The sequence below is a fragment of the Gymnoscopelus braueri genome, assembly GCF_963280865.1.
Source record: "Gymnoscopelus braueri genome assembly, chromosome: 14".
Lineage (NCBI taxonomy): Eukaryota > Metazoa > Chordata > Actinopteri > Myctophiformes > Myctophidae > Gymnoscopelus > Gymnoscopelus braueri.
This window is the reverse complement of record NC_137619.1, coordinates 8678733-8701448: the sequence shown is the minus strand read 5'-3', so window position 1 is coordinate 8701448 and position 22716 is coordinate 8678733. Positions and strand designations below refer to the sequence as shown.

Sequence of the window (22716 nt, the reverse complement as noted above, 5' to 3'; positions counted from 1 at the left end):
AAATTATATGTATTTGTCTGCGGACTCCACCATCTCAATTTTTTTTGTTCCATGGACCCCTCCCAGAAGCAAAGATTTGAGTTTAAAATGTATATATATATATTCAAAGATTTGCAAAAAAAATCCACAATAAAAACAAAAATATTAGCAGACATACAAGCTCATATGAGCTTGTATGTCTGCTGTTTTTGAATAGCCAAAGAAATGTTAAAATGACACAGATGCTTTCATGGTCTTAATGGTTTAAGGTCACACGGGTCACTCTTGCGTGCATGCAAGACATTTACCTCTCCCACACTCTCTCTTCTCTCCTCCCTCTCATCCAAGGAGGTCGTGTACATGGGGTCATAGGTTATGAGATCGGGGCGTTCAATGTCATAAATGGCTTTGACCTTAGGAATGGCAGCTAGGTCTCTGTAATCAAGGATCTCATTGTCTACTTTTGCCTATGAAGACAAATAAAAACATACATATACACACACACACAGACAAGAAGTAATGGGAGATTACGAGAAGCACGACAACTCTTACGAAACAGGATTAACAGTGTGTTAATCTACTGCTATTGCTAAAATAGGGGCGATAATCTCTCCGATTCTAAATTCAGAGTAACCAGTCGTGGAAAGAAGTAATCACTTTTACTTTTACTTTTACTAAGTAAACATAGCAATACCACAATGTAGAAATACTCTGTTGTGCTGTATTCAAAATTGTACTTGTGAAATGGTACAAAGGAAGGCAAGGAGTATAAGTATTATGCAATACTGTATATAAGTATGAAATAAAAATAAATGGAAATACTCAGTAAAGAAAAAAGTACCTCAAAATTGTATTTGAGTAAATGTACTTAGTTACTTTCCACCACTGGCAGTAACACAGTAAGGAGCAGCCACACACAATGACAGTTTACAGTCTATGGAACAACAGTCTAGGCATCTATGTATATTTTCACAGTAAAAGGTGTACTTTCTCATGGCTGATTGATGTTATGTCTTTTCTGAAGCTTGAAAAAATTAAATTCACAATTCGAGGATCCTTTGACAAATTCTATATCTATTGGCAACCATTAATATCATATGTAAGCAGATTACAATCATTATCACCTGACTGAAAACACATGGTACTGGGGTGCTTTGGTGGTGCGGATCTCTATTTGGTGCAAGATGCATAACTTAAGGTATTAAGGAGGTGATTTCATGTGAAGGTCATGGAATGAGCTAATTCAGCTCATTACTTATATAAATGTGTATACAGTTTTATTTTTATTAATCATTATTTTATTTTTTTTATATTATATATTTCACATTTTATTGGTATATTTGTTTTTATATACATCACTGCTATATATCATTGTTAATTCGGCCTTTTTTTTCTCTTCCTTCTCAAATTCTTATCTATTCTTTATTCCCTTGAACATAATTTTGTGTTTTTTGTTCTTGTCTCTTAACTATGTATCCTACTGTATTTATTTGATCTTGTACATGTACATGTATTGTTGTGTGTATGTGGGGGAAAATGGTGGGCGGATGGGAGGACTGGGGAGGGGTGGATGGGAGTTGTTGGGAGAAAATGTAAAACCAAAGAGTTGTTTCAATTTTTGTAAATTTGAATACAATGTCATGTGTACTCTTTGAATAAATCTTGCTTTAAAAAAAAAAAAGGTGTACTTTCACGGCCATATAAACTTACATAGATCGTGTGACCCGGTGAGCCAGGTATGCTTGAACCAGGTCGGGAACAAATACTTTCGGATGACGACCTTGTCGGCTGTGAGAGGAAAAGGACAAGGGGTTGAACGTTAGTGAACAAGTAGCAACGATGTGTCTCAAACAGTCAGTTTCCCCAGTCAGTGCATATAAGGATCCACAGCACCCTCTGTCATCTGGAAATCACTTTCGATTATCACGGAAAACACTTCAAAGTAAAACACTCACTCTCCTGGGTTGATAGGTAAATGTGATGAAGAACGGACGGCAAAACCTGACTTTCATGGACCATGGGAAACGCTTTGGAAACACCGACATCTGACTGTACCCTCTTAACTCATTCAGTGCCATTCTTATTTATGGCAGTTTGGTTCTGAGTGCCACAGCCAAAATTCATTGTAAAAAAAAAGGTGCTTAGGAGCCGAGATACAGCCTTTTTCAGTAAGAAGTTAAACAAGAAGTGAATGGAGCAGCAAATCTTCAAATCATCGTATCTTGGGTTCTGAAAAAAAAAATCATGACGTCTTAGACGTCACGTGGCGCTCAGGGCGCTACAGGCCATGACGTCTTAGACGTCATGTGGCACTGAATGAGTTAAGCCATTTAGACCTGAGGCCGATTCTAAAAATGTGTTCACAACGCACTTTTTTTTAAACCGAAAATCTGGCAAATTATTTTTCAATGAGAATCGCGTGGTTTGATGGTCTTGCGCATCTTTACGCGTGTCGTGCACACCATCTATTTAAAGCAGATAAATGCTCGAGACGGATGCTGCTTTTCCCCCTCTGGCCAATCGGGTGAGTCGAAAGGTGGCTACGGGGAGGGTCCTGAAAGTGAGTGACAGGTGCGTCACTGGTTATTGGGACAGAATGCGCTGCAAGCTACTCCGTTTTTTAGAATGCGCTGGCTGCAAAAAACTGACGGCCGCACACAACATGAGTTTATCAGTGGGCAACCATATTTTGGTGTGACCGTGCCCTAAAAACTTTAAATATTTATAAAGAAATTACAAAACACGTATGTTGCTATATACTGTACATAGCATCAACAACCCCAAAAGGGGTTCCCGGACGGAAAAGTATAGTTACGTATAGGGGTTCCCGGTCTAAATGGGTTAATCTTCGCCGGATGGCGGTGTTGCATGCCAAATATTGTGAGCTTGTAGATCGTTTTTTATTTTTTTTGTGCAACACCGTTGTACAACATTTGCATTGTGACTTTCTGCTCCTAAGAATCTCATGCCTATTAACTCTCTCAGTGCCAAGCCCCGAGTTATCCCGAGTTTTCTCTGAATACCCTCCCTGCCAGAACGAGAAATCCCGAGTTTTTACTTTTTACTGTGGTCGCGCTATTCTGTTTATTTTTCATGATCACTTTCACTTTCTGATTCCTTCAGACTCATTGGGTTCCGGTTTCATGACGCAGATTGCGTTTCCGGTTCTCATTTTTTTTTCGCGGTCATTTTTGGCCAGAATAGGGAAAGTCACGGTTTTTCACACGGTATAAAAAACGAACGGAGAGGTCTACTTCTATTCTCTTTGGTCTGGGTGACTAACAGTCATCGTAGTCAGGTATCACATCGTAATTTAGCCCGATCAGCGATTGTCGAAAAAGTTACATCCGGTTTATCACCGGATGTGACGTAAGCCCGTTTCGGAGGGGGCGAGCGATTCAACGAGATGATCAATGTGTCGATTTGCTGCTCTCTACTGGTAGAACTGTCGTATGGGTTTAAAAACCCAATCAGATAATTTATTTGAATGAAAAATTACAAAATTAAAAAATTAAAAAACACGCAAATTGCTGGCACTGGGGGAGTACTTTATGAAAATACTCTTGGCAGTGAATTAACCCATTAAAAACGGGAATTTTAGATTTGTTATGTGTTGGATATTCAAAAATAACAGATATACAAGCTCACAGCGCTATTTATGAAAACATTTTTTTTAAAATCTTGAAAGTGTTTGAGAACAACTGATTTAGAAGACAATCGTAGAATCGGCCTCATGTCTTAATGGGTTAAATAGGCCCACACATTTCATAGGATAATGAAAAATTTGGATGGCAACAATAATTGCATTGCAATTAATAGTCTTGAATTTGTTGCATGTGTCGAAGGGAATGAGCTCTTCCGTGTCTTGGCTATTAGTAAGTGGGGGATTAGTAACAAATACAAACATAGAGGACAGTCTAATCCTCCACATGTATGTATGTGTGCGTCACTGTACCATACACCTTCAGTATGAGCACAGCACGGGTGTTGAAGAGACAGTCAGAATGTAAACATAGACACGACTAAAATGGTTCCAAAATATGTGACACACAGAGCAGGCACTGCACGCTGTCTCCAGCAGATGGCAGCATACAGTGCACCATGTCCCTTATGTACATGGTGAAACACAGGAAGGATGATGCCATCTCTCATAGCCAATGGCGAATACAGTACCTGCCTTTCTGTTTTTTGGAGAAGTAAGAGGGACGGAGGCAATAGCTGTGGAGGAAGGAAGGGAGAGGGGGGTTCACAGGACATCACACAGGGGCTGTGCTTCTCCAAGCCTGACTCACAGCGCTCACACACACACACACACACACTCACATGCCCATACACATACTGTATCCATACAGTACGTATAATACAGTATATATGGTGAATGGGTCCATGAAAATGTGAACCACATCACACAAACACTCACACAAACCAGTTTTCATGCAAACACTCATAAGTACTCAGTCTCTCACGCACAAAACAAATGGGTACACGCAGTCACGCACATACATTTTTCCGATGTGCACGCACGCACGCACGCACGCACGCACGCACGCACGCACGCACGCACGCACGCACGCACGCACACACACACACACACACACACACACACACACACACACACACACACACACACACACACACACACACACACACACACACACACACACACACACACACACACACACACACACACACACACACACACACACACACACACACACACACACACGGGAAATTCAATTACACATTGATAGGTAAGGATTCAAACAGCAGGAAGGGAGGAGGCACGGTGGCGCAGTCGGTAGCGCTGTCGCCTCACAGCTAGAAGGTCCTGGGTTCGATTCCCACAGGGGACGCTGTGGGCGCTGGGGGCGTGTTCTCTCCTCCGCGTCATCAGCGCCCATACCCTAGGTGGGGTTGGCGAAGGGGCCTTTCTGTGTGGAGTTTGCATGTTCTCCCCGTGTCTCCTAGGGCAGGTACCCTCACAAAAAACATGCAGTAATCCTGGTCTCTATACTGCCTCCCCCTGGCCAGCCGGGGCGCCTGATGGAGGGGAAGGGAACTGGTTGGAATAACGTGTTCCTTCCACGCGCTACGTCCAACCAGGGAAACTCTCCCCTGTCAGGTGATAAAAAGGTCAGTTGGCTCTCATGCATTGAAGGAGGCATGAGCTCGGCCCTGGCCTCCCTAGGTTGGCAGAGGGAAGGTAGTGCCCAGGATTACATAGACAATTGGCACTGGGTGTTAAAAATAGGGTTACAAAATCGTGGGATAAAAATTTAAGTAAAAAAAGAAAAAAACAGCAGGAAGGGAAGGCAGGTGGCAGCAGCCCCACAGAGAGATCCCTGTCTCACATCCAGATGTTTACATTGTACAGTGAAATGGAGCCATGGACAGAGAAAGGTGTCCTTTATGGAGACAGACAGCGTCAAAGACAATCAGTGGTTGTCCATAATAATTCCTACCCGCTCCCTTTGTCTCTCCTCCGTTCTAGTGGTGTTCTTGCAGCCAGGATGCCACACAGTAGATCCTGAGGGGGGGAAAGATAGAACATTAATGAACTGCATGCATATTGATGTGCATACTGTATACTCAAAATATATATGCATGTATTTAGCACTGCCGCATATTTCATGTTGTTGCTGTCGGGCAGAAGCCTTGGCATCTCCATGTTTCAACTACAAAAGTAGCAAAAACTAGAAAAAGTGCTCCTCGGAGCACAGGTCTCCGCCAGGTAAGGTAGGTTATTGTTGCCTCCTGATAGCGCTATAATAGGCCATTGTGAAAAGGGTGCCCGTTTCTTCTTAGGCCTTTCACGGCAATCGAACACTGCATTCATGATTTGAGGCATTTTGTTCCAAAAATGCGTTTTGCTAAATTAGACCTGCTGGTGGCGCTATAACAGGCCAATGTGAAAGGGGTGGCATTTCTTCCTCAGCCTAGTGGGAATGTGCGTGTAAAATTTCACGGAAATCGCAAGCTGAGTGCTTGAGGCATTTTGTTCAAAACGGAGCAATCCTGCAAACTTTGGAAGCCAACCTTAGCCAATGAGGATGGAATATGGGAAATCGGACAGATCCGTGTTCATCACATGACTATAGAGATACTGTGTACCGATTTGCATGACGTTTGGATAAAATCTGTAGGAGTAATATTAAAAAAATGGTTTTGCACAAATCGACCTCCTGGTGGCGCTATAACAGGCCCATGCAGAGGTTCTGAATTGGCATCCAGGGAGTGTGTGTGCACAATTTCGCAGCAACCGGGCCAACGGTGCCAGAGATTAGCTGTCCACAGACAGACGGACGGACGGACACACACACACACACACACACACACACACGGACACACGGACGGACGGACGGACGGACAGGGGGTAAAATATACTCTCTCGCCATGCCTTTCGGCCTGGCGGAGACAATAACTGATCTACAAGCTTGATACATGATCTACAATATCTACAAGCTGGTAGATCTGCTGTTTTTGAAACATTTTGAAAGTGAAAGTTAAAGGGATATTTCACTTTAAAAATTAAATTGGGTCAATTTATTGTCTACTCAGGCTTTTGTGAGCCCCCAGACAGTTTTTAAGTTGCTTGATTCAGTATTTAGATATTTGATATTCATTTTATCAGACACGCCCTCTGTAACCCATTGTAACTTCAAACTACATTTTAACCATGTTAGATTCATAGAAAACACCCATTTATTTTATACATTCTTTGTATTGTATTTAATTTCTTTCATTTTCCAATTCAAAATAAAAATGAAAATGAAAAAAGTTATTGAAAAAGCACGGTCTCCTCACGTATTAGAAGGACAATATCAGTCACCAGAACCAAGGACGGGTGTTTCTGATGAATCTAACACAATGGGTTTGTATAGGAAGGGGATGTGTCTGATAAAATTAATATCAAATATCTAAATACTGAATCAAGCAACTTAAAAACTGTCCGGGGTGCTCCTAAAAGCCTGAGTATAGACCAGGGGTCCTCAACAGGCGGACCGCGGTCCATGACCGGACCGCGGGACACCTCTCTGTTTTTTTTTTTTTTGTTTTTACCCTAAAACCGAAATAAAGTAACAAAAACGGGGAAAAAGTACCCGAATCCGCCAAAATCCGCAAAAAAAAATCGCGCGCGCACGCGAACGCGCGGGGGGGGGGGGGGGGGGGCACATGCACGCGCGCGCAGCGCGCGTGCATGTGCGGACCCTAGCCTTATTCAAAAACATATTTGTGGACCTTCAAGATTTGTTGTTGAGGACCCCTGGTATAGACGATAAAATGACCCAAAAATGTTTTGAAAGTGAAATATCCCTTTAAAGGACAACTGTGTTTTTTTTTACAACCAAGGTTTATGTTTTAGCTTGTAATTAAAGTAAATAAAAGATGAGTGTTCAAATTTTTTTATTTACTGCTTTCTATAGTTATTATATTTTTTACAGTGGGTGGGGGCATTCTGTCCGGTGGCTAAATATGTCTTTTTTTACACAATAACCCGGCGTTTTCTTTATTATTATTTACAGTAGCTCTTCTAGCCCCCAATAACTCACATCTGGCCATCAAAGACCACAGGACCTTTTTTATTGTGTAAAAAAGGCATATTTAGCCACCGGACAGAATGCCCCCGCCCACTGTAAAAAATATCGCAAAAATTGCTAAAACTATAGAAAGCAGTAAATGAAAAAAAAATAACACTCATCTTTTATTTACTTTAATTACAAGCTAAAATATAAACCTTGGTTATAAAAAAACTAAGTTGTCCTTTAAAGTGGTTAAGAATGTCTGTAGGTTTTATAAATATTTAACCAATGAAAAGTATTATTAACAAGAGCTTGGAACGAAATAATAACTACATTGAATCCACTGGAACACAGATTTTCTTTTTTTACCATTTCAAATATTATCTGAACATGAGTGAACATGTAAGCATGATTTCTTTTGTCTGTTTACCTTGCAAGTACATTTCTTCTCCTTCTGTGAACATCTGGTTGCACCGGCTGCATCGTGCACAGCTAGGATGGTAGTGCTTATCCCCTGCCTGGAAAACACGGCCCAAGGCAAACACACACACACACACACACAGCAACATTAATACCACCACAGCCTGATGGACGAACAAACATATCTGACCAGCAGTGTTGATTTTGACAGCCGATTTAGTTTTAGTCATAGTCTTTTGAATAAAATTCCTTTTAGTTTTAGTCATATTTTAGTCATCTGAAATGTTTTAGTTTTAGACTAGTTTTAGTCGACTAAATCTACAGTTGATTTTAGTCGACTAAAATGTATTTTGGCGGTGCCTTGATGGCGTCGTAATGGCTGATTTTTACACTTGGTTGCATGCTGAAAATAGCCGATCTACAAGCTCACAACGCGTCGCAGCTTGTAGATCTGCTATTTTCAGAGCGCAACACCCGAGCGCAACCAAACATAAAATGACTTGTCTTTGTTCTACTAGATCGCCTCTCCACTAGTCCTTCACTAACATTTTAGTCTAGCTTTTATTTGTTGACGAAATGTACAATATATTTAGTCTTAGTTTTAGTAATCGCAGCTTAGTTTTTATTTAGTTTTCGTCAGTGAAAAAAGGTAGCCGACGAACATTTTTCGTCATAGTTTTAGTGGACGAAATCAACACTGCTGACCAGTGGAGAGACTTGCACTCCTCTCCCTCAAGAAACTGCTGTTGAAAAAGAACGCCTCCATGTAAAACTGTTGAATGTACAGTATCTCAGAAAACACAATGTCCTGTGAGTGTAACATACGACATGGACGAATTGGAACCTCCCATCGCAACACGTTGAAGTTCTTCATTGCATAATCATGGGTTATGTAATGGGGTTATTACTGTATATATAGACATACTAACGTAATGTATTGTGGTTATACCACAGCTGCGATCATGGTATAATCACAACGTACCACAGCCTCGAGTGTATTATTTACTAAATTATACAATCCACTGGATTGGATTCTATCACCACCAGACAGGCAACGGTAATAATGGTAATACTTAGCATGACTCAGTTGACATGAGGGTTTGTAGTACATAAATACTAGCCTGACCCGAATGCTGTTGACATAATCAAGCACCTGCCACTATGTGCACTCCTCTCTTTTTTGAGAAAGCGTATAATCGTATGCCAGAAAATTAACAGAGGTCTAGAGTACTTGAGGTGCAATTCACACAAATGTCATTCTTTACATGAGGAGTGCTCCACCAGCCAAATGCTTTTAGGACGTTGACGTTAACCCAGGTGAGATAAATAGCCAAATGGTCCTATACCCGCTTGCTGTATAAAAACTCTCCAGCTTTCCGTTTGACAAGTGGCCACTCAGAGATAATGTAATCACACCACCAACTGCATTTGCATTTTACAGTTTGACTTCACTGTATGCAAAGTGTAAAAAAACAAACAAAAGGGAAACAAAGCTTCTTTTTTTTCCTTGGTAGATGAGGGCCAACAATTATTTCTTCTCATAGGGATCATTTTAAAATAACTTGAACTTGACTTAACTTCTGATGAGGTAAAAATAAACACGGTCAGTATGGACAGTATTGTCCATACTGACCGTGTTTATTTTTTGAATCTCATCATCTCTCATCTGGTGTAACTGCATTACACATAAACCCCAACACACCAGACAATATGGTTTACAATAAAGCCAGCGATGGATAGGAGGGGTATCTGACCTTGAGTCCTGGGCAGTGGTGGAAAGTAACTAAGTACAGTACATGTACTTACAGTAAATACTGTACTTAAGTAACATTTTGAGGTATTTGTACTTTACTTGAGTATTTCCAATGTCCAGCACTTTTACTTCTACTCCACTACATCTCGGATCCAAATATTGTACTTTTACTCCACCACAATTATTTGAAAACTTTAGTTACTAGTTACTTTTCAGATATAAATTATTATATTATGAAACATACATTAAGGGACCAGTTGAAATTTACATAAGGGGGGGCATGGAGGAAAATAGGGGAGGGTCATGCCTTTCTAATTTTGGTCCAAGGGAGGGTCAGCTAATTTTACTTTGAATCCAAGGGAGGGTCATGCAATTTTGAATTGATAAAATAGTCCGTTTTTTATATACCTTTTTAGTACAGCAGAACAGTGGTCAATGACCCCTCTCTATTTCAAAGGATACAAAGAATTCAAATCAAGTAACACCTTGTCTATTTAGTATCAATGACGGTCGTTAACAAGCCATCAACGCACAGCGAGTGTGAACGACCCAGTCAAATCTATTCAGCGTCTTAACGATGGTGGTTGAACAATTAAGCAAAACTTCAACAGGCGTTATTGGAGAGATGCATTATAAATAGGCCTACTATAACTGGATATTCATAATCATTTGAAGTAATTCTGTGCATGTGATTAATGTGGATCTATATGGACAGTTGTGTATAGATGCCTAGCTCCACAAGTAAAACCAGAAGCATCAGGCCATAATTGATAGCCTAATTTGTTTTATGTAGGCAACAGTGTAGTTGTAGTCACTGTAGTTGATAATTAAAAGGGCAGAGTGACAAAAGTTTTAAACTACTGGTTACCAAATATTCAACTTTCTTCAATCTGACCAGGATTCAATGGGTTTCCCACATGTAAGATGAGAACACTATCCATTCTGCTACCACTACTACAGATACACTGTGCATTTAGCAAGACTGACTACACTACAGCAATGTTCTAATCAATGTGGAAAGCAAAACATTGGACATATCAGTTTTAAATGTCATGTTGTATTTGATGGGGAGGGTTAGGGGTGTCAAGAATTTCACAATACGATACATGATGTTGGGCATGATATCGATATGATATATTATTAATGTTCTTTTCTCATGTATCATCAACATTGGCCATCATCTTATAAATAACGTTATAAAGCAAGTTAGAAACAATTACAAAGTGCTTTGTACACACAAATAAATACATTTGTGCAAGCTTAATGGAGAAGTGAAGTTCTCACTAACTATAAACCCATTGTTTCAGAGGACAGATAGACACTAATATAACAAATATAATATAATATAAGACTGCATAACTATAAATTCCACAAACCTCATATTTTTGTCATCTGGACTTTACCAACCAAGTGCAGCCTAGTTATATCCAACAGCTAAAAAAATCTATAATACCAGATACAGTATAATACAATCTTAGATTAGATGTAGGCCTATTTGAGAGTGCAGATGCATGTCACATTAACGAGCGTCAACGAGCATCAGCTGACACACAACACCTCCCCTCTGCAGTGCTTTAAACTGAAAGTGACTGACTGGAGTCTGTTTCATTTCTCTCCAAAATACCTTGAATATGATGGAGGACATGATTAATAATTACTATGATTATGATAAGCTTTACATTTCATATCATACAGTAAAAACTCCTAACTTTCACCGGCAAAAAAAAAGTGTTTTTTTTGTATTAAAAAAACAATTAAAAAAATATTACGATACAGTATGACATCATGACAATACCTATCATCACATTTTAATACCACGATAGGCTATATCGTGACACAATATATCGTGACACTTCTAGGCGGGGAGGGTTACTCTTTTTTTTGTAATCACTTGGGGAGGGTCATTGATTTTTTTTTTGTTGTCAAAGGGAGGGTCATGGCATTTTAGATCAGGGCACATACATTTCCTCCATGCCCCCCCTTATGTAAATTTCGACTGGTCCCTAACCACTTTGGCCCTATCTTTTACATAGGCTATTTGAAAATAGCCGATCTACAAGCTCACAATCACGACGTTACATTAGTACTTTTTAGTACTTTTACTTTTGGGACTTCAAGTACATTTTGATGCCAATACATTTTGATGAGTAAAATACTTTTACTCAAGTAAATTTTCAATTCCGGACTTTAACTTGTAACAGAGTATTTCTACATTGCAGTATTTGATACTTTTACTTAAGTAAAGAATTTGAGTACTTTTTCCACCACTGGTCCTGGGTCAATGATCACACTAGCAGACATCAGATGGGGAACAGGGCTTTGGTGCCACTGATCCACTGGCTAAAACTCAGGGATGAGATGCAAAGGCCTTTCCCTGCTGTCATAAAGGCCTGCCTTATTACTGGGATTACTGTAAGCCTAGCAGGCCAACGCCAACGTTACCGCAACATTAAATAGCACATAACTCACTGTCTGATGGGATCACCGTCTGTAGACAGACAAGCTAGTGTGTCAATGCAGTAGAGAGAAAATGGACAAAGAGAGAAATACACAGATAGATAGCAGTGGTGTAAAGTAACTAAGTACATTTACTCAAGTACTGTACTTAGGATCAGACGTGGGTAGAGGCCAGATATAGAGGTATGTGTATAATATTTTAAGGGTTCATAATGCCTAAATAAGAATGTCATAATTGTTATGTGGCAAATTCATTAATACTGAATCTCTTTATGTTAGCTTTTATAAGGTTCTCACTATGGTTTGTGCCGTGGCAAACATTCATGTCACACTGTGTTTGGCTCACTGGCAAAAGGATATCTCAAGTGATAACCAAAACACAATACAATTACTGCAATGCCACAGTATATGCAATGTCCTGTTCCTGTACGGAAAGCAGATATATATTACACATCCGTTATTGCACAAGTTTGCAGTTTGTTTTAATGTGTTTATTACCTCGGTACCACGGTACCATATTCTCTTCGGAATGTAGATGAAAATCCATGATATGCAAAGAAATTCATTGAAATTCATTGTGATTCTTGTTTTTCTGAATCACCGCATGTAATTCCAGGCTTTAAGCAAAGATACAGTTTAAAATATAGGACTAAAATGGCTATAAAAGTATCAATACTGCAATGTAGAAGTACTCTGTTACAAGTAATAGTCCGGGATTCAAAATGTACTTGAGTAAAATTATAAAAGTATTGGCATCAAAATGTACTTAAAGTACCAAAAGTAAAAGTACTCATTGTGCAGAATGTCCCATTTCAAGTTTTCAAGTGTATAAAAATATTCTGAAAATAGCAGATCTACAAGCTCACAATGCGTCGCATCGCGACGCATTGTGAGCTTGTAGATCGCCTATTTTCAAATGGACGAAATGTATATAGGGCTGAAGTGGGTATGTTTTGTAATAATAATCAAAATCTACAAGGTAACTAGTAACTAAAGTTTTCAAATAATTGAAGTGGAGTAAAAGTACAATAGTTTGCCTCTGAGATGTAGTGGAGTAGAAGTAAAAAGTATTGGAAATTGGAAATACTCAAGTAGAGTACAAATACCTCAAAATTGCACTCAAGTACAGTACTTAAGTAAATGTACTTAGTTACTTTACACCACTGATCGTGTGTTTAAGAGCACAGTCCTACCTTTTGCAGCAGTCAGAGGAGTCATGGTGTTAGTGGTACCTTTGGCACATCATAGTGCACATCAATGCTACACAAAGGAGAGTCCTCTCTGAGCCATTGAACCAATCACAATAGCATGACTTGGAGGGGGAGGGATCAATGAAATGAGCGTGCCTGGTGATTGGCTTACCTCCAGCACTTTCCCTGTGATGAACTGTTGACATGCCTCACACTGGACGCCAAAATGGATCTGGTAGTCCTTCTCACAGTAGGGGGCGCCCTCCCTAGACAGAGACAGCGAGCAGACAGATCAAAAACACACTGATGAGTTCACGGTGACACACTTTTACATCAAAGCAGGTAGTGGTGGAAAAAGTACTCAAATGTTTTACGTAAGTAAAAGTATTAATACTGCAATGCAGAAGTACTCTGTTAGAAGTAAAAGTCCGGAATTAAAAATTTACTTGAGTAAAAGTACAAAAGCATTGGTATCAAAATGTACTTAAAGCACCAAAAGTAAAAGTACTAAAATGTTTGAAAATAGCAGATCTACAAGCAGATCTACGAGCTTGTAGATCGGCTATTTTCAAACAGCCTGGGTATAAACAAGGGCTAAAGTGGTTCATGTATGTTTTAAAATGTAATAATGTATATCTGCAAAGTAACTAGTATATAAAGTTTTCAAATAATTGTAGTGGAATAAAAGTTCAATAATTCCCTCTGAAATGTAGTGGAGTGAATTGTAAAAGTACTGAAAATTGGAAATACTCCAGTAAAGTAAAAGTACCTCACAATTATACTTAGGGTATAGTACTTGAGTAAATGTACTTAGTTAATTTACACCACTGAAAGCAGGTATGTACTAGCCTGAAAGAGCGAGCCCTATCGATGGTCTTGAAGGGCGGATCCAAACCCAGGCGGTTGGATTCCAGCGCCGCTTCCTATTGCTTCACCAATCTATGTCCCAGCCTCCCCATGCCACGAGTTATAAAAGATGGACGTACCAAACGATTATTATACCAAAACAAAACTAAACGATTATACAAAACTAAACAAATTTTAAACTAGGGGAATCATTTTGGAGGTGCACGGCACCGGAGGTTCCGGTCGTGGGTTACCGGCCGCATGAAGACGTAAAGTTATTTCCGCTCCGACCGGATGAGAACACCCAAAAATGCTATTGATCCCATGCTATACTTACTTGCTGATGTACTCCCCAGTCAGGACTTTGCCGCAGGCCTTACACTTGAAGCAGCCCAGGTGCCACTGTCTGTCCAGGGCCAGGAGAGCCTGTCCATTCTTAATGTCTCGACCACATCCTGCACAGTCTGCAAAAAGCATATACGTGCACCACACTGAGGTTACGCCAGGACTTACAATCAGCAGCATCATCTATAAATACACATCTACAACAGTACAACACTTGGCCACACAATGAATGTAAAGTAAAGGACAGTACTGGGGGGTGTAAAAATGATTGCACATTCTTCTCCCTTTTAGAGGTTTGTTCCTGGCAACATCTCAACCAAACACCTTCTTTGCCAGCCAGGCACACTTGGCACATAAAATGCAAATATTTGAGTGAATTTATTGCACACGATCAGCAGCTGACCCTATAATATATCATAAAAAACATAATGTCAGGATCTGTTGCCTTGTACCTTTATTTTGTAGTATTGTCCTAGTGTTCCCTGTTTTGCCTACACACTAATAACAAACGGTGCTAGATAGAGCACCAAAATCGGTTCTTTGGCTCGTAATCATAGGGGAACCATTTTTGGTGCTATAATGACCAATCTTTAAAGGTACTATTTAGCACCTTTGTCAAATGGTGCCGTATAGCACCTGTTGTTAAGGTGCTATATGGCACCACAACTATCCCAAAGAACCACTGAAGAACCCTGAGGTGCTGTATAGGACTTCAGTAATTGTGCTGAGGTGCTAGCACCACAGGGACTGCCCTTAAGTCCGACATCCCATTACTCCGATTACGTGGCTTCCGCGTGCGGTTAGGGTTAGGTATAGGCTTAGTAACCGTCGGACTAATGAGCCGTCGGAACAATGACACGGCACCAGCACCACAACCACCTGAAGAACAAGAATCCCAAAGAACCGCTGAAGCACCATTTTCTTTTTGTGTGTTACTGTTACCTGTCTTGTCTCACCTACCCTTTGTCTTTGATTAGTTATGTTTATTTATTTTTTGTTTATTTAAAGTTATGTTCTCCACCTGTGTGTCCTCTGTTGTGCCCCAGCCAATCCCTGTGTTGATTTGTCTTGTGTTCACCTGTGTCCGGTTAACTCTATGTGTATATACATACATAGACCCACAGTTCCATAGGTTTCTTGTTTGATTACAAATGTTCACCCATCTGTATAATAAATCCATGTGCACATGACCTGCTCTTCTCCTGCCTGTCTGTAGCGCTTCTAGGTCCTATACACTCCTGCCTCATGCCGTGACACATAATAATACTGTAGGTGACATCCTCTGGCAAGTTCAGATCCATGACACTAGATGGCAATAGAGGGTAGAAAGTGATGTTCTGACAGTTTCCCCCTAGTTTAACATCCACATGTCTCTTTTTTTGCTGCATGATGACCCTAAAAGCATTGTTCTTATACAAGTAGAAACCTGAGGCTCTAAAAGCACAAGAGGATGTAGGCTTTTACATGAACAATCTTTCTGTCAAGTCTGCTTTAATGAACAGAGGATGAAAGCGAGCAAATCCGCTGCAGCCCACTGGGAATGTTAGCTACGCTACGTAAGGCATAACGAGGCTGAGAGGGTGATGGTGACGTGAGAAGAATCAGCATGCAGCATTTATAGGTGACCATGTCTAAAAGCTGCCAACAGGGAGGAACAAGCAGCAGAGAGAGAGACACAGGGAGGGAGAGGGAGGGAGAGGGAGAGAAGGTGGGATTGGGAGTGGGAGTGTGGGAGACATGGGAGAGAGAGAAAGAGAAAGAGAGAGACAGGGAGGGAGAGACATGGGGAGAGAAAGAGAGAGGGAGCGGGACAAGAAGAAAGAGAGAGGGGGAGGAGAGGGCAGGAGATAGGGAAGAGAGAGAGAGGGGGGAGATAGGGAGACAGGGACACATGGGGGGAGAAAGCGAGAGGGAGAGAGAAAAAGAAAGAGAGAGAGGGAGGGAGAGACACAGAGAAGGACAGAATAAGAGAGACAGAGGGAAAAAGACAAGAAGTAAGAGAGAGGGAGAGAGCTATGGGGAGAGAAAGAGAGGGATGGACAAGAGGAGAGAGATGGATTACAAGAAGGGAGAGAGGGAGACATGAGGAGAGCAAGACAGGGAGAGAGACAGAGAGAGGGAGAAAGATAAGGAGAGAGAGGGAGAGAGGGACAGGGAGGGATAGACATGGGGAAAGAAAGATAGGGAGGGCGGGAGAGAGACAGGGATGGGGGGAATACAAGGAGAAACAGAGTTTGTGCAGGAAGATGGGGAGAGAGAGAGAACGACAGAGGATTGGAGGAGATAGAGGAGGGGTTTGCTGCTGGTGTGCACATTCCCTGCTCCAGAGGAGAGGAAATGCACGTTCATGCATAATTTAGTAGGGCAGGTCTTTGTGTTCTTCATAAAGGAACATGGCTGGTGCTATAACACAGGGCTGAGCCAACAGGGCCACGGGGAAGGTACACAGCGTTATAATGAACACTTACTTACAGGGTCCATTGTCCAACACTCTCAGAGTTAAATTAACACTCCGGACAATGCAGACGTTGCTGTGTTAGGGAAGAGGCAATCTGGGAACCCATCGCCAAATAAAAAGGAAAAACAGCGCCCTCTGCTGTTTTTTACTCTTTCACTTGGCTCTGGGGGGAGCTAAATGCAGCACCCGTGCGCAAGGAAACCAGGGTTTTTGGTCTGCCCTCAGCGCTCCACTTCCGGTGGTGCGCTTATGTTTTCATTCCCACTAACAATATTTCTACACGGAACACTAACACCACTTCTCCCAGAGAACATGGATCGTTTTGGTTACAAGCCCACTTGTTTCTATGATGAAAGAGCAAGTTAAAATGTGAATATCTTTAACTGGTTTTGTCTGCTCCGAGGACGCTATTGTTAAATGAGTTTCGGTTTGTTTTCAGTGGGAAGCGAGAGCAGACAGTAAATCCCGCCCACTACATTTGATTGGGTAAAGCGCGGCCTGCTTCCTGATCTGAAGGCACGCCCACTTGTAGGCCAGTGCGTACACGTTATGACGAACCCCCCCCCCCCGACAGATTCAAGCGGAGAGCAGAATCTGTTCTTGAGAGATTAGGGAAGAGTCCCTGAGTGATGTTCAGTGGTGGAAAAAGTCACCTTTTGTAATTCAAAATTTACTTGAGTAAAAGTGCAAAAGTATTGGTATCAAAATGTACTTAAAGTACCAGAAGTAGAAAGTACTCATTATGCAGAATGTCCCATTTCCAGTTTCCATGTATACAAATCTTTTGAAAATAGCCGATCTACAAGCTCACAAGACACATTGTGAGCTTGTAGATCGGCTATTTTCAAATGGCCAAAATGTATTCAGAGCTGAAGTGGTTAATGTATGTTTTGAAATAATAATGAAAATCTACAAAGTAACTAGTAACTAAAGATTTCAAATAATTGTAGTCGAGTAAAAGTACAAAATTAGCCTCTGAGATGTAGTGGAGTACAAGTAAAAGTATTTGAAATTGGAAATGCTCAAGTAAAGTACAAATACCTCGAAATTGTACTTAAGTACAGTATTTGAGTAAATGTACTTAGTTACTTTCCACCACTGTGTATACAAAGTACCGTATGTGACAGAATCTGTAAAGATGAGCTGTAGTGGAAAAAGCTGTTGATGGGCCAGATTGATGTTTTCCAGTTTTACAAGCTTCACAATAATATTGTGAAGCTTGTAAAATAGGGTTCTCTCTACAAAAGTGTCCTACTTATTCCAGACCTTGATTTGTTGCCCAGATTTAAACATATTCATTAGTCTTCGCAATGATGTACTGTATGCTGACAGTGTCAACCATGGCCAATGACTGTAAGCTATGCCATAGGACTAGCTGTAGAATACAACTCTCGTAGACGTATTTATGACGTTTTCAATCTACGAGAGTTGTAGGGTTGATCCCCCATGGACACAGGGACTTTCAGCTCGTAGATCTCCAAACATGTACAAATGCAAAAATAAAATGTGCTTACCCCCACGACCCAAATGTTAACTCTTTCTACGGCAATGTAATAATCCATATCTTTCAATAAAGAAGTGTTTTAATCCCGTCTGTGGCCGAACGCCATTTTTTTACCTTTGTTTACTTCCTGTTTACATTGAGTGTAATTCCGGGTTTCACCGGATGCGCCCGTCACTACCGCCCATTGGGAACTTCCGACAGAATCGGCCACAGACGGCATTAAAACACTTCTTTATTGAAAGATATGGATTATTACATTGCACTACTACCCCGTAGAAAAGGTTAACATTATATGTTTTATAATGTAATGTATATCTGCAAAGTCACTAGAGTAGAAGTAAAAGTATTGGAAATTCTAAATACTCAAGTAAAGTACAAATGTCTCAAAATTGTACCTAAGTACAGCACACAGCACATGTACTTAGTTACTTTCCACCACTGCTCAGTGGTAGGCGAGACAGTAGGATACAACAGCAGTGACAACACAGAAATATGTGTGGGGAGGAATCAATTGGCAAAAAAAAAAAGCTAAAAAGTAAAACAAATAAAAATGCATTGAACAAATTAATTGGATATGCCATAACTTTCCAAAATTAAACAAAAACTAAAAAGAAGTCATTGTTTTTGGAGCCAAGAAAGAACAATTAAAAGTCAGCGCCCAGCTTCAATCAGTAAAAACCAGATGCCAAGCAATATAACCTTTGTGTAGTTCATGGACCACAGACCTGAATTTTAACAGCCACATTAATACTTAATTACAAAGTCAGCCTACTATCACCTTAAGAATACAGTATATAACAGATTAAAAACTTGTCCATGCATTCATCGTCAGTAGACTTAACTATACTGTTACGCCAGCCTTTACAGGTCTCACGAAAAATCTACCAGACAACTAGAGTCCTCACAAATACCAAGAAAGCATATCACACCAGTTCTTAAATCTTTACATGGCTCCCTGTATTTCAAAATAATTGATTATAAAATGTAATGTAAAACTGTAACTTGGAAAAGCAGCATTCAGTTTTTATGCACCACATATACAGTATCTGGAACAAACTCCCAGAAAACTGCAGATCTGCTGCCACTCTTAGTTCTTTGAAATCACACCCAAAAACCTTTTTGTGTGCTGCTGCCTTTTATTGAGATATATACATTTTACTGTCTTATTTTTCAGTTTTATTTTTACTGTATTCAAATGTAATTTTATATTATGTTTTTGCTCTGAATCCTGTATAGGTGTTTCCTATTAAGGAAATAGGTGTTTAACTTCTCTTTCTTAATGTTTACTGAATTCTTAATGTAAAGGGAGGGGGGGAGAGAGAGAGAGAGAGAGAGAGAGAGAGAGAGAGAGAGAGAGAGAGAGAGAGAGAGACTATTTCACCCACAAAATATGCTGGGTACAGAAACCTGAACACGCATATCGATCAGAATGTTATCAGCACAACAACCCAGGCAACACCAGGTTTTCTGCTTGTAACACTATAAAACAACCCGACATTTACATACATACAATTAATTGTAATTGTATGTAAAGCACACTGAATTGCCTTGTTGTTGAAATGTGCAATACAAATAAACTTGCCTTGCCTTGTCTTACCCCAATTTAACCCTTGATGCTCAGTGCCAAGCAGGGAGGCGATGGGTACCATTTTAATAGTCTGTGGTATGACCGGGGATTAAACCCTGACCTCCCAGTCTCAGGGTGGACACTCTAACCACAATCCATAGTGTTAATTTAAGTCAGACAGTATACAAATTCCAAATGTTACTAAATGTAAACTAACGTTGGTTACATTTGTACACATTTTGGTAACAGATACTGCCAGTACTCACTGCTGGAACCGGTGATGTCCTTGGGTCCTGGAGACATGGGCTGGACACAGTATTGACACAGACAGTCCTTCCCATTGAATGTCACCCTGTCCCCAGCAGGGAACGGTCGTCTGCGGAAACCATCAACAACATTAACACCTGAGCCACTAAGAAGATTATTGATTTAGGGTGAAAGTGATATGAAAAAAAAGAAAAAGAAAATAAGTTAAAGCTCTATATTATTTTAAGTGGTTCTCAAACTTCTGTAAGGATCCATTTAGAACCCCCTCAAGGAATGCTGAGGTCCCTGGACCCCACTTTGAGAATCACTGTTCTAATATAGAGTATTTGTTTATTAACGGGGTATCCCCATCTCTTCAGGTCTTAAGTAAACAGAAGCAATATGTACATTTTTAGTATACCAATTTGTGGAGTGGCAATAGAGTCTGCACATTTCATCACTTCCAATCTCACATGACACTTAAAAGTATCACTTACAACCCCTTTAACACAAGTATCTCCTTACTGAGCTAGATAAATGTGAAAAAGGGAAATGAGGAATACATGGAGGACAAGTGTGTGTGTGTGTGGGGTTGGGTCTTACTTGCAAATGGTGCAGACGAAACAGGCAGGGTGGTAGGTCTTGCCCAGAGCTGTGACCACCTCGCCCTCCACAAAGTCTCCACAGCCGTTACAGCGGGTGCCATGCATGCGCTGGTAGTCCAGGGTGCATAGATAGTCTCCATTCTTCATGAAGAAGCCCCCCTGGGCAAGGTCACAGCCGCACACTGCACAGACCACACGCACGCACACGCACACGCACACACACACACACACACACACACACACACACACAGTTAGTTAGTTACTGTAGGTCATTTGGTGTCTTTTCCACTCACTCATTCATCCATCCCCCAGCGCCTCCATTCCCCAAATCTTTAAACGGGTTAGTGAATACTTTAAGTGGATGCTGGCTGAAATCAGAAAAGATTACTTCTCCACTTTCTGTGCTTCCATATGGTTTGAGTGAACCAGTGAAATATACTTTGATCAACTTTGATCAGCCTCCTCTCAGGGCTCACACAAACAAAAATAACAGCCTTTCACAAATGGCTTTGTATGTGACAGTACGTTGATTGATCGACACTGGAACGTCAAGGTCTTTTCATTGTTGATGCAGAAATGAATTGCTCAGTGGCAGTGCTTACAATAGACTATTCCAGGAAATGGCCTTGTTCTGTTGTTCCCGATAACTAACTGGCGTCTAATACTCCCTTTTCTACATGCTTCCTTCAATTCAAGCACAACCTTGTTCATCTACAAAGACATGAAAGACAGGTGAAGGCAGAAGCACAAAATAAACATTTGAATGAATGTTTACTATTTTAATGTGAGTTATTACTGAGCAAGAAGAATGCCTCGCTAATTTCTTTTTTTACATGTCTCCCCCTCATTCTATGTTCCCTTCACTGGCGTTCAACTGCTGCCTGCATCCAATTCAACACAATGATGATGACCTACAAGGTCAAACAAGGTCATGGCACCCGCTTACTTTCAGGACATGATCCGGCCCTGCATCCCTTCTCACTCACTATAGATCAGCTACTGTAACACAGGACTGTGGAATAATAACCTCCCCCCATAGTCAGGACTGCAGACTCAAGTCCAATTTATACTTTGTCGCACGGCGGTGTCATGCGCTGAAAATAGCAGACCTACAAGCTCACAATACGTTGCGGATGCGATGTGTTGTTGTGAGCCAAGTTTAGCCTTCACTCCCCATTTTCAGTGTGAGAACTCACCTCTTCAGGCTCTACCTCATCACCACCCTGTAGCAATACCAGTGGTGGAAAAAGTACTCAAATGTTTTACTTAAGTAAAAGTTTCAATACTGCAAATGCGTGTTCTCTCCTCCGCGTCATCAGTGCCCATACCCTAGGTGGGGTTGGCGAAAGGGCCTCTCTGTGTGGAGTTTGCGTGTTCTCCCCGTGTCTCCTAGGGTAGATACCCTCACAAAAACATGCAGTAATCCTGGTCACTATACTGCCTCCCCCTGGCCAGCCGGGGCGCCTGATGGAGGGGAAAGGAACTGGCTGGAATAACGTGTTCCTTCCACGCGCTACGTCCAACCAGGGAAACTCTCCCCTGTCAGGTGACAAGAAGGTCAGTTGGCTCTCATGTATTGAAGGAGGCATGAGCTCGGCCCTGGCCTCCCTAGGTTGGCAGAGGGAAGGTAGTGCCCAGGATTACATAGAGAATTGGCACTGGGGTGTAAAAAATGGGGTTACAAAATCGTGGGGTAAAGATTTAAAAGTAAAAAAAATACTGCAATGTGTACTGTTACAAGTAAAAGACTGGAATAAAGTTTTCAAATAATATGAAATTATATTGCCTCACACTTTCTTCGCTCTGAAGTTGTCCTTGTGAAGAAC

The 22716-nt window shown here is 40.9% G+C and overlaps 1 protein-coding gene across 6 annotated transcripts in view; it reads right to left on the bottom strand.

Moving 5' to 3' along the window:
• Positions 1 to 22716, bottom strand: part of ablim1a (actin binding LIM protein 1a) — an 89248-nt gene that overhangs the window by 19519 nt on the left and 47013 nt on the right. For 5 of the 6 annotated variants that reach the window (XM_080448645.1, XM_080448649.1, XM_080448644.1 and 2 more), the window contains exons 3-11: positions 20889 to 21072; positions 20306 to 20415; positions 14503 to 14629; positions 13492 to 13585; positions 7930 to 8017; positions 5442 to 5506; positions 4153 to 4197; positions 1690 to 1767; positions 288 to 446 (exon numbers count right to left, since the gene is read on the bottom strand). In XM_080448645.1, the coding sequence (XP_080304771.1) occupies positions 288 to 446; positions 1690 to 1767; positions 4153 to 4197; positions 5442 to 5506; positions 7930 to 8017; positions 13492 to 13585; positions 14503 to 14629; positions 20306 to 20415; positions 20889 to 21072 (950 nt within the window). The remainder of the gene's footprint in view (positions 1 to 287; positions 447 to 1689; positions 1768 to 4152; positions 4198 to 5441; positions 5507 to 7929; positions 8018 to 13491; positions 13586 to 14502; positions 14630 to 20305; positions 20416 to 20888; positions 21073 to 22716) is intronic. The other variant, XM_080448646.1, reaches the window with a different exon arrangement.